The 12,500-nt window shown below is 46.4% G+C and overlaps 1 protein-coding gene across 1 annotated transcript in view; it reads right to left on the bottom strand.

The window, feature by feature from the left end:
* Window positions 1-2,628: 2,628 nt before the first annotated feature.
* LOC118115248 (chromaffin granule amine transporter) overlaps window positions 2,629-12,500 on the bottom strand; it is an 11,153-nt gene continuing 1,281 nt past the window's right edge. Inside the window, exons 2-17 of the mRNA XM_047341085.1 lie at window positions 11,590-11,688; window positions 10,146-10,418; window positions 8,198-8,321; window positions 7,892-7,950; window positions 7,725-7,808; window positions 7,346-7,438; window positions 7,098-7,187; window positions 6,551-6,594; window positions 6,184-6,244; window positions 5,964-6,059; window positions 5,795-5,873; window positions 5,636-5,687; window positions 5,491-5,554; window positions 5,279-5,398; window positions 3,529-3,662; window positions 2,629-3,174 (exon numbers count right to left, since the gene is read on the bottom strand). Of these exons, the coding sequence (XP_047197041.1) occupies window positions 3,007-3,174; window positions 3,529-3,662; window positions 5,279-5,398; window positions 5,491-5,554; window positions 5,636-5,687; window positions 5,795-5,873; window positions 5,964-6,059; window positions 6,184-6,244; window positions 6,551-6,594; window positions 7,098-7,187; window positions 7,346-7,438; window positions 7,725-7,808; window positions 7,892-7,950; window positions 8,198-8,321; window positions 10,146-10,418; window positions 11,590-11,686 (1,638 nt within the window). The 5' untranslated portion in view covers window positions 11,687-11,688 and the 3' untranslated portion in view covers window positions 2,629-3,006. The remainder of the gene's footprint in view (window positions 3,175-3,528; window positions 3,663-5,278; window positions 5,399-5,490; window positions 5,555-5,635; window positions 5,688-5,794; window positions 5,874-5,963; window positions 6,060-6,183; window positions 6,245-6,550; window positions 6,595-7,097; window positions 7,188-7,345; window positions 7,439-7,724; window positions 7,809-7,891; window positions 7,951-8,197; window positions 8,322-10,145; window positions 10,419-11,589; window positions 11,689-12,500) is intronic.

The following is a 12,500-nucleotide window of genomic DNA, read 5'->3' as shown; positions in this document are numbered from 1 at the left end:
AAATGTTTTGGTTTTTGGGTAAATCTGTGAAACACCATTTTTAAAAAGAGAAAAAGAGAGAATAGAAATAAAGATCAAATACAAAATGAATTTCAACACATGGGTCACATGAATTAATTCTGTTTATTGAAGAAGTTCATTCTTGATTTAAATGATAACGAGTGATAATAGTAGTTTATAGAGTTTTACACTGTTGCATTACTTTGGGATTGGAGGACATTAAAGGACATTGAGCTGGGACTGTTTTGTCTGAAAAGCTTTTGTAGTTTTTTAAATGGATTAAAGACAAAGCGGATTTCTGAAAATAAAAACAGGTAGAAAACCTGAGGACTTGGTGTTTGTCTGGTTATATACGATTATGTCATTAAATTGTATCATTAAAAACTGAAATATCTGATAAGGTGACTACATCAGAGGCTGCATGAACACGTCTCCAGCTCAGTGCTCATGGACGACATGTTCATACGTGTTGGACAGTTCAGAGAATCTGTCTGATATCAAAGTGCACGTGTCACCCACAAATATCAGAGAGAACTGCAGAGGTGTTTGTGGTGATATTAGTGGCAGATTAAAATATAAATACACGTTTAAAAACTGATTTCCTCTGGTTTACCATAAATCAGAGTCAAAGACTGAAGTGTTTCCGACCTGTTTACACACACACGACCACATCAGACTCCAAGAGCTTTGATGAGCGCACACACTCAGATTAACACTCACACTTTATTCATATTTCAAAGCAGGAGGAAACGTTTTGAAGCTGTTAGTGTGTGTGGCCTGATGCTGCTGTGATCTACTGTCACACACACACACACACACACACACACACACACACAGGTTGTGACTAACTTTGTCAGTACTGTGTATTGATTTCCATTCATTGTGGACAGTTTAACCAAAACCTGACCTCTGACTTAAACCAGGACGTCAGAAATGACCTGAGCTTTGGTTCCCATCAGGTCAGATGGGTCCTGACAAGGTCAGTGTGTATCACAGAGGAAAGTATCACAAATATCTGAGCTTTCTCCTCCTCCACATTTTCTAAACAGGCTCCCTTACTTTAATGCGTTTGAGAGAATCATATTTTTTTCATTTTGCCTCATCAATCACCTTCCTATCGACACAGATTTCAACCTAAACAGACCAACAGAAAAGCAGATTCCTTGTTGTGTATCAGTGAGAATCAAACACAACAGATGTAAAAGAGGCGAATCAAGCTGAACAGGCAGAGGCTCAACACAGAGAAGAGGAGAATGTGTGAGAGGAGAAACAAGAGGGAGGAAAGTGAAGAGGTTTTTTTCCATCAATGTAAAGTAAAGTAATCTGGTTTAAGTGACAAGGTTCATCTTGAATTAGCTTCAACTTCCACTTGAGGCTGTGATGGAAATTTGACCTGCAGAGGCTTTTGAAATAAAGAGATCTGAGAATAAAAGTCTTTTAAGTTTACTTTATTTCTTGCAAGGAAGGTCAGACAATCATACAGCATGCGAAGAGCATTCAGCAGAGGGAGTGACGAAGAAACCTTTACAGGCGCGTGCTTCTGTGCAGATTTAGTGAAGAGGTGAGATGTGTGTGTGTGAGTTCAAATCCCAGGAGACTAGTAACTAGTGAATCTAGTAGATAAAGGTCATGAGAATTCTGCCATGAAGCAGGTCCTCAACGCTCGTCTTGTCACACATGATACGCATAAGCAGAGATAATACATAGTACAGTTTGAATATATAATTTTCCATTACAAGGCTTAAGCAGTTCCACCAACACAATTCAGGTCTAATCAAGGCTGATTTTCACCAGGCTTTAATAAACCAGATTTAAATAAACCAGATTTTAATAAACCAGATTTTAATAAACCATGTGAGAGTTTACACAACAGATGAGGATTCTACGAGCACATGTGGAAATGAGGTGATGAGGGAGTGAAGCCACAGACAGAGGAGAGAAGATCGGAGCACTGATCTCACAAAGTCAGCTAAATGTCAGGATTAGTATCAGAAGCTGCAGAATTTATTACAAACTCACACGTGCTGTTAATCTTCCTCCACAGCCGACATGTTTTCATTGAGTGAATGAACTGTCAGATCACTAGAGTCAGACTGTGGATATGAAGCTGTATAATATCAGATCTGTTGGAAATCACTACAGAACATTTACTGTGAATGAGCCTGATGAAGTTTGTGTGAAGCCTCTGACTCACTCTATGTCCAAGGTTTGAGTCTGTGATGATCCTCACCAACACTTGTCCTTTATATCTCAGTGAGACACAATGATCCTGCAGAGTTGTGTAGGAAGATGGAGCCAGTTCGACTTGATCTGCAGAACCACAGGAACAAAGAGTTCAGGTGATTGAGCAGGAATTAGTTTGAGCCAGAGTCACGGAACGAATCTCTGACTCAAATAAACCCGAAACGTCGATGTCCTGAAGAGTTCAGAGCTGATTCTAATAACATGTTTTTGACTCTGTGAGCTTTACATCCATTTCCTGTTTACTTTTCCATCTGACGGAGCTTCTGCCCGTCACCGGAGCCGGAAATTAAAGATCAGATAAGAAGCATGTGAACACACGTACAAACACACGAGCTGGTTTCCGTCAGCGTGACACTGGTCAGGTGAACAAACACACAGGAGTCGTCCAGGTTACGGCAGGCTTTAATGACGAGGTCACAGGTCGGATATAGATTCAGGAACAGTTCCACGAGTCAACACTTTGGGTCCAGAATATTCAAAGAATTCACGGAGATCAAACAAGTTCCTTCAAGTAAATTCACATTCACACACAAATTCAACTCCCTGAAAATAATTTAGGGAATTCACTGGAAACAACTTCCTAATGTTACATGTAATCACAAATTCAGGGAGAAAAATAAAATAAACCTTCGTCATCAAAAGTTATTTCTGGCTGAAATATGAAAGTTGAACAGTTTTTACTTTGGTAACGATGTTAAAGGTTTGTTTTTTATTCATGAAAGATGAACACAGTTGTTCAGGTGAATGTTTGAGAAGAATGATTCACATGAACTGTGTGTGTGTGTGTGTGTGTGTGTGTGTGTGTGTGTGTGTGTGTGGTGTCATCTCCGTCTCCTCTTCTTCACTGTAATCACTCAGAGGAAACTCACGAATCTCCTTCTGTGTGTTATAGCTTTTTGTTTGCATCACACACTCCTGGTCGATGATTGCCTGTAACACACACACACACACAATCAAAATCCTTACCTGTACATCTCTGTGTAATGTGATGACTTCTCACACACACACACACTTTGAGTTCAACATCACAGACACACACACTTCCTGCTGATCTGCCCGGGCCTGCCACTAAACACAAAGTGTGTGTGCGTGTGCGAGCGTGCGTGGGTGTGTTTGTGCATGCGTGTGTGTGTGTGTGTGTGTGTGTGTGTGTGTGTGTGTGTGTGTGTGTGTGTGTGTGTGTGTGTGTGCGTGCATGTGTGTGCGCGCGTGCGTGTGTATTTTAACAATCATCATCATCAACAGCATCATATGGGAGGAGCTTCATGTGTGAGTGACAGTTACCATTTTCTCCTCTCTGACGGCAGGGTTACGTAACAGGAAGCAAAGCGGAGCGTACAGGATGTTGATCACCCCGATAAGCACCATGAGACAAGGAAAACCCACCGCCTGGACCAGAGCGCCCCCTGTGGATGGTCCTGGAACAACAGAAACATGTTTAAATTCATTCATCTGTACCAGCAGTCAGCAACCGTAGGCTTGGCACGCGGCGCCATAATCATTGGCACACAGGCGGTTTCCTATTAAAGAAATGTTCAAAGGTTTTGCCGTCACGCAGCCTGTATTATTTAGCTTGATTGATGTTCCAGTCGCTGCTCGAGGAAATGGACTGCGCGTACAAAGACATCCCTCTCCCCTCAGCGATTCACTGGCTAAGCTAAGGAAAAGCTTTGATGCCATCGTGGCCTTCGTGGCTGCAAAGGGCCAAGCCTTCCCAGAACGTGAGGACGAGAAGTGGGTTGTGAAACTCATGTTTCTCACAGATGTTACGGGACATCTCAACGAGCTCAGTCTCCGGCTGCAAGGTGCAGGGCAAACTGTCTTGGACATGTTCGACACATGGACGGCTTTTGTCGGCAAGTTAGCAATATTTTCAAGTGATGTTGCTAACTCCACTTTCTGCCACTTCAGACACGTAAGGGAGTCGTCATCGCAGCACAGCATTGGGCCGCTGAAATATGCAAATGCAGGAGCGAGCTCCAGTTGGAGTTCACAACACGGTTTGGGGACTTTCAGAAGTATGGACCCATGTTCTCTTTCTTGATCAAGCCTGACAACTTTCATGGACATGAATTGGATTTATCTCTGATAGACTGGTTGGATGCACAGGGCATGGACATGCAGCTGATTGAGCTGAGGAGTTCCACACTGTGGGTGACTACGTTTGCAGAGCTACGGAAACAGCTGGAAACCACAGCAGTGCAAGATCACGGAACCTTCATCTCCACCTGCTGGACATCTTTACCGGAGAAGTTCAACTGTCTCCGGAACGTTGCACTGGCTTTACTGACAGAGTCCGGGTCAACGTATCTGTGTGAGCAGATATTCTCACACATGAAGAATGTGCTCAGCCCCTCCCGCAGTCGTTTGACCACTGACCACTCCGAAGCATGTGTGCAACTCAAAGTCACAACCAGATGATGGAGCTCAGCAAAGGGAAGCCAGGTCAGGGGTCACACTGACTGGAAGCATCTGTATTTGTTGCAGGGCCTACACATGTGTTTGAATATGCTGCTGTTTGTGCATCTCTTTTTCTCTGACTCAGATGTGGATGTTTTCATGACGTCACATTCTTGTACAGCCTGTTACTGTTATTTATGTTTGATCTGCTTTTGTCCACTTTGTCCAATGTAATACTTGTTAATGAGTTACTGAAAGCAGCGATCGGTTAGGGTTAGTGTGGTTGGTGGGGTTAATGACAAACCTATTATTGCATAATGAGATAAACATGTTTCTTTAAAGTGTTGTTCTATATATAAGCAATATGGATGGAAAAATGACATGTCTGTTGGAAATATGAATGTGGTTCAATAATAAAACTTAATGTTAAAAATAATGTTGATATGGCAAATTAATTAACAAGAAAGTTTCACATTGGCACTTATTGTCAAAAAGGCTGCCGACCCCTGATCTGTACTGTAACCAGTGAGCCGCTTGATTCTGACAACGTTTCCCATCAACCCACTGCCCTGTGTGTGTGTGTGTGTGTGTGTGTGTGTGTGTGTGTGTGTGTGTGTGTGTGTGTGTGTGTTACCGATAGCGAAGCCCATACACAGCGCCACATCAGCAATGGCATAGACACTGCCATAGACGGAGGCGTGGCGGATGTCGACCAGGTATCCCATGATGGCCATCATGGAGGAGTCCACCATCCCTGCAGGTCAATCATTCAAGTCATTGATTATTGATCAACTAACGTGAATTAACTGTTAAAATAGTTTGTGACATGTGACCTCTGATCGTCACCTATAGCGAAGCCCAGACCTCCGTTTGGTCCAATCAGACCATAGATACTGGTGGCAAAGGGAACCTGCAACACACACACATTAATGATACGGATGGATGGATGGAAGCTTGGTTGGATGGATGAATGGTTGGATGCTGTACTTACACACAGCAGACTGATACCAACAATAAACATCCCTAACATGGAGCAGAGCCACCTGGAGACAGAAGAATACCCATCAGCCACCATGTCTCTCTCTGTCTCACACACACACACACACACACACACACACACACACACACACACACACACACACACACTGACCGTCCCATCCTATTGGCCAGGACACCAAACAGGTTTGTTCCTATCAGGTAGGAGATGCTGGCGGGGAGGAACGCCATACCTGCAACACAACACACACCTGTCAGAGGGGGAGGGGCACTGTGACATCACATGATCAGAGGCGTTTAACTGGACAGACAGTGGATTGTACCAAGTTGCCAATTAGGGGAGCACATGGTCTGCATCATCCAGATGGGCAGCGTTGGCTCCAGGATGGCCACGCCCATGTTGGCGAAACACAGAGAACCTGAAAAGGAAAAGACAGGAAGATGCCTCCTCTCACTCAAGGGCGAGCAAGGATTGATTGACAGCAGCCTGGGCCTATCACAGTCAGCGGTGAGACGGTCACTCAGGTGAAGCGAGTCTCTTACCTGCACTGATGAGGATGTATGGATCCTTCATCAGCGTCAGTAACGGAGTCCCCTCCACAGTCTGAAACACATGAACTCATCAAATCTGACAACACGTGAAACGTGACTCTCCTCTTGTCCAATCAAACGACACGACCAGCTGTTAAGTGTCAGATGAGATTAGATCAGATCCCGTTAGAGAATCATCACTGTGGACTGGACCCAACAGCTCCGACTGATTCACTCCAGGTCAGTGGTCTGAACTATGAAGCAGGATTTGTGGTTATCGGAGTAAATTCAGGTTTAACTCAGTTCTACGAAGCGCGTTCACTTCTTATCGGGTGAAATCACAACCTGGATCAGGATCAGTGTTTTAAAGTGGACTCACCCCAGGGGAGATCTTTGAAGGCTGCAGGATGCACAACTGTAACACTGCAACACAAACAGAAGCAGTTTTCAGACATGAACTGAACCACTGACATGTTCCTCACATGTTCCTCACATGTTGTGAGTCCATGTGAGGACACAGCAGGACAATGTCCTGAAGCTTCCCAGAGAGCGAGTGGACGTGTTGATGAGGTTTCTAACACGTGACGGACGTGAAGCTGGAAGAACACAAAGATCTCAGGATGAAGAAGAGGAGCCGTACACGTAGAAGACGAAGACGTCAACTTGGAAACAACAACTGATCTTTCCACAGCAGAGTTTATACGTCATGTCCGGCCTCCTGCTGCTCTACAGGCTCCGCCCCTCGCCTGGATGTTCCCACATGTTCCTGTTTGAACGAGTCGGACCCGACAACCTGCTGCTGCTGCTTCACAAACACCAACTACACAACATGTCCACACACTGTTTTACACAGTTCATGTGTGAAAAATGGTTTTCTTGATAAATATTTAACTTGAGCCTCAGAAAATTCTGTGACATAACGTTACCTCCATCGAACACAGCCAGGAGGGCCAGAATCAGGAAGGGGGCGCTCTTCCCCACAAATTCATACATCACACTGCCGAACGGAGCTCCGACTGGAACACAACAAACACACACACACACTGATTATATACAATCGCAGAAATAAATGTAAAATGCACAACAACAGGACACACACACACACAACACCCACACACTGACATGACACACATGTACAGACTGACATGATACTGTGTGTGTGTGTGTGTCTCACTCAGCACTCCCATAGCCAGTCCTCCCAGTGCGACGCCCATGGCGATGCCTCTCTCCTCGTCATTTGTGTACACACTGGCCAACATACCCAGACCTACACACACACACACACACACACACACACACACACACACACACACACACACACACACACACACACACACAGGCATTGTCAAACAGTGTGTGTGAATGATTGTTCAAATAAAACATGAGGTTCCCCTCCTCAAACAGCAGGGGGTGCTGTATCTTAGTCGCTGCTGATAAATCAAAGAGGAAGAAGAGCAGATGCATGATGGAGCTGTGATGACGTGAGGAAGATTCAGAAAAACACAGACGTGACGCGTGATGGACACTTTTGTTGTTTGTGTGTTTGTGTTTACCTGCAACCGAAGAGAAGGACGAGCCGATTCCCTGCAGCGAGCGAGCGAAGAACAGCAGAGCGTAGGTCCCTGAGAACGCAAACACTGACACACACACACACATGATATTGTGCACTGTGTGTGTGTGTGTGTGTGTGTGTGTGTGCATGTGTGTGTGTGTGACTTACTGATGGTGGACACAAACATGATAATGAATCCAGCAAACATGGGGATGTGGTACCCGACCCTGCAGAGAGAGAGAGTTCCACAGATAAAGACTCGTCTCCACTTCCTCACTAATGAAGCCAAAATGTCTCAGATACAAACGCTGCCATCTTGTGCTGATGACATCATTGGAGCTGTGGCATCGAGGTCCCGCCCACACACACTCTCAACCAATCATGGGTCAGTCATGAACACTTTATCAGTGGTAAGAAGTCGAACAGAAACATCTGTATTTACATCTGTGTTCCTGCTGAAGGAGGCTCACTCACCTGTTAGTGAGCGGGCCGACGAAGGGGTTGACACACAGCTGGACGAGAGCTTTAGATGCAAACAACAGACCAACACGGACATTCTCCTCTTCCAGAAACAAACTGTCCCGAAGACAGGGGAGTCCTGAGAGGAGGAGGGAGAGGAGGAGGAGGAGGGAGGAGGAGAGGAGGAGAGGAGAGAAGAGGACGAGAGCTTTAGATGCAAACAACAGACCAACACGGACATTCTCCTCTTCCAGAAACAAACTGTCCCGAAGACAGGGGGAGTCCTGAGAGGAGGAGGGAGGAGAGGAGGAGAGGAGGAGGAGGAGGAGAGGAGAGGAGGAGAGGAGAGGAGGAGAGGAGAGGAGAGAAGAGGAGGAGAGCTTTAGATGCAAACAACAGACCAACACGGACATTCTCCTGTTCCAGAAACAAACTGTCCCGAAGACAGGGGGAGTCCTGAGAGGAGGAGGGGAGAGGAGGAGGAGAGGAGGGAGGAGGAGAGGAGGAGAGGAGAGAAGAGGACGAAGGCTTAGATGCAAACAACAGACCAACACGGACATTCTCAGAAACAAACTGTCCGAGACAGAGAGAGGAGTCTGAGAGGAGGAGGAGAGGAGGAGAGGAGGAGAGGAAGGAAGAGAGGAGAGAGGAGGAGAGGAGAGAAGAGAGAGAGGAGAGGAGGAGAGGAGGAGAGGAGGAGGAGAGGAGGAGAGGAGGAGGAGAGGAGAGAAGGAGAGGAGAGGGAGGAGAGAAGAGGGGGCGAGAGCTTTAGATGCAAACAACAGACCAACACGGACATCGTCCAGAAACAAACTGTCCGAAGACAGGGGAGTCCTGAGAGGAGGAGGAGAGGAGAGGAGAGAGAGGAGAGGAGGGAGGAGAGGAGGAGAGGAGGAGGAGGAGGAGAGGAGGAGGAGAGGAGGAGAGGAGGAGAGAGAGAGGAGGAGGAGAGAGAGGAGAGAGAAGGAGGAGAGGAGGAGAGGAGGAGAGGAGAGGAGAGAGGAGGAGGAGAGGAGAGAGGAGGAGAGAGGAGGAGAGGGAGGAGAGGAGAGGAGGGAGAGGAGGGTGATTCAAAACAGCGTCGAGAGAGGACACCAATATCTGAGGTCTCTGCTCAAAACATCCCAATGGGTGATTTTTGCAAGAGACACATACGACACCTAGAGGTGAAGTAGACTGGGGTTTATGGTGTGTGTGTGTGTGTGTGTGTGTGTGTGTGTGTGTGTGTGTGTGTGTGTGTGTGTGTGTGTGTGTGTGTGTGTGTGTGGGGGTATCTGTCCTGTTCACAACAAACACAACCTTTATATCCAGAAGTAGTGAAGGGCGGTTGTTAGGGCGGAAAGAGACACTTCTGTTTCAACAACAGATATCAAGGGACAGAGAGAGTCAGTGTTTTCTATTTACTAAAAAAATGAACCCTTCAGTTCCCAAAAGCCTCTCAGGCCTTCTACCCTCACCTGAGACCTGATCTCTCACTGACCCCCCCACAAAGCCCCAGGTCTGGGGGGTGCAGAAGAAGCATTTTCAGAACAAGATACACTTTCTTTTTCTGAACACCTGACGCCTCAGAGACTGGACGAGTTCTGTTTGGGATCTTTAGTCCAAACTCACAGTTTTAAATCCACTTGCTAATTTTCCAAACCTCTGGAGCTCGTGCTCTTACGACTCATTAGAGATCCACGGGGGAAACCCCGGACACAGGGGTCGTGTGGAGGGAACTGACGGCGCTGACACCTGCTCCAACAGGTCCCTGAGAAACACCCGCTCTCTATCAGCTGATGAACATGAGGCTCCTCTGTCAGGAACACGACCACCGCCTTGTTCAGTCCAGACGCTTCAGATAGTTTATCATGTCCAGACAACAGAATCATGATCATGAGAAACCAAAGATCTGAATATAGAGACAGAAACCACACGTCCATGTTTATTGATCGTGACGTGATCAGCAAACATCATCCTCCACCTACTGTAGCACCCGAGGTCTGGTTGACCTGCAGGTCTGTGGTCTGGTCCGTCAGCTCGGGGTCAGGGGTCGGCTCGGTCCGGATCTCCTGCCGACTGAAGGTCGTGTTGTCAAACAGAGACACCAGCGGAGAGAGGGTGGGGGCAGGCGGCTCCGTGTCTGTACCCAGGAGCGCAGCTCTGTGGCTGGGCAGAGGGAGCAGGGAGGGCTGGGCGGTCTGGGGCTCCGGACTGGGATGCTCCATGGCGTAGAGGAACGTTGGGATGATTGGCACTGAGGGACGAGGGGGAGTTCAATCATCCATCACATGGTTCAAATAAAGGTAATTCACATCATTAACAACTTCTTTATAATTCTGATCAAATGATCCATAAATGTTTTTATGTTGAACTGACTCATTTTAAAACATCTCACTGAATTAGATCAGGGGTCAGGGGGTTAGGTAACGCCCCCTAACCCCCTGACCCACCCTCCACCACATCCAGATCATCATCTGATCCAGATCTGATCCAGATGATGATCTGGATCATCATCAGTGTCTGCACTAAACTGTACAAACTCACAGATCTTACCACCTTAAAATATATGATGTCTAATATGATTTCTGGCATCAGTAAAAATCCATAATTAAAAAAAAAAACTAAACTTTGGCTCGTTTTCATTACACTGCAGAAACATCTCACATCCTGAAGACAGGAACTATGGGTAATGATATAGGACCCAGGATGGAGCCATGGGGGACACCACGCCCAGACTGTACAATGCCTCCTTCCTTGATTGATTGATTCAGTTATTTGTTATTGTTAAGCTGTAAATACCATGATAAGTGTGTAACATATAAAAACCACGAAGGGCTAAAAGAGCAGAGAGGAAATGATCTAAAGAGACAACGGTGACCTGAGACGGCCATCTTTAAAGTTCATGGTCAAGAGGGTGTGTGTGTGTGTGTGTGTGTGTGTGTGTGTGTGTGTGTGTGTGTGTGTGTGTGTGGTGTGTGGTGTGTGTGTGTGTGTGTGTGTGTGTGTTGTGTGTGTGTGTGTGTGTGTGTGTGTGTGTGTGTGTGTGTGTGTGTGTGTAGTGTGTCTGTCTGTGTGTGTGTGTGTGAGTGTGTGTGTGTGTCTGTCTGTGTGTGTGTGTGTCTGTGTGTGTGTGTGTGTGTGTGTGAGACCCCCGCAGCCTTTCCTCTTGCTCTGACTCTAATGGATGACGACAGCTTCGACCTCTGTGTGTTTTCAGTTGCGTCATCGATCTGTTTCCAGCAGCTGAGGACACCTTGTGGCCAAAAGTATGTGGACAGCTGAACATCTGTGTAACATGAGGCTCCATGTTTGCTAACGTGCAGCAAAGGGTTTCAGTAAGTGTGTGTGTGTGTGTGTGTGTGTGTGTGTGTGTGTGTGTGTGTGTGTGTGTGTGTGTGTGTGTGTGTGTGTGTGTGTGTACTCACCGACCACTGTAAGCAGCATGTTGTCAAGCAGCAGTGCGACACACACCACCACCAGGACAAGTCTGGGAGAAGCTCGACTCTGATGGAGCCACGCCATGTCTGTGAACACACACACACCCACACACACACACAGGTTAGAACACCTGTGTGTGTGTGTGGATGACTTGGTTTCATAGTGTTTGTGAGTCAGAGTTGCTTCATATCACATCGGATCTTTAATAAAACGACAGGATGGTTGTTTATTATCAGACTCCAGATATTAGTCTGAGCCTCCACATCTGTCCACAGCTCTGACACATCTGCTGTGTTCGCACCTGCACATTATTCTCATTACATCCTGTTTTCACATTCAAACCAACACTGAGAACTGGGAGCTGATTTCATGTGTTGAGTCACACACATGTTCCTTCAGCACCATGAACACACACACTTCCTCCTGCTGCCACAAACACACTACGGCACCAAAGGTGGATTGATCCGCTGCTGCACGTAGTCCCTGACACAGGAAGCTTCCTCCAGTTCAACTGATCACTGATCAGCTGTTTCAGTAAATAACAGAGATGATGATGATGAACATGATCCTCTGCTTCCTGAACCTGAAGAGCTGCACATGTTTTAAAGTTTCCTGCTGAATATTGGAGAGAAACTCTGGTTTTTAATAACTTCAGAGTGTTTCTAACTGATCTCAGTTCAGCTTCACTCTTCACCTGGAGCTGGTTGTGACAGTTGAAGCTGACTCTCAGTCAGTTCTTCTCACAGGAGATGGAACCCACTCAGCAGAGTCACAGAGAACAGACGTTCAGGGAGAGAAGGAGGAAACTTTCTCATGTTCACACTAAACATCAGACTCACTCTCATCCAGCTGCTGGTTTCAGGTAGAACAGTTTAAATAAAGTTGATTTCACACTGAA

The sequence above is a fragment of the Hippoglossus stenolepis genome, chromosome 9, assembly GCF_022539355.2.
Source record: "Hippoglossus stenolepis isolate QCI-W04-F060 chromosome 9, HSTE1.2, whole genome shotgun sequence".
NCBI classification, from domain to species: Eukaryota; Metazoa; Chordata; class Actinopteri; order Pleuronectiformes; family Pleuronectidae; genus Hippoglossus; species Hippoglossus stenolepis.
This window is presented reverse-complemented; position numbering and strand designations above follow the sequence as displayed.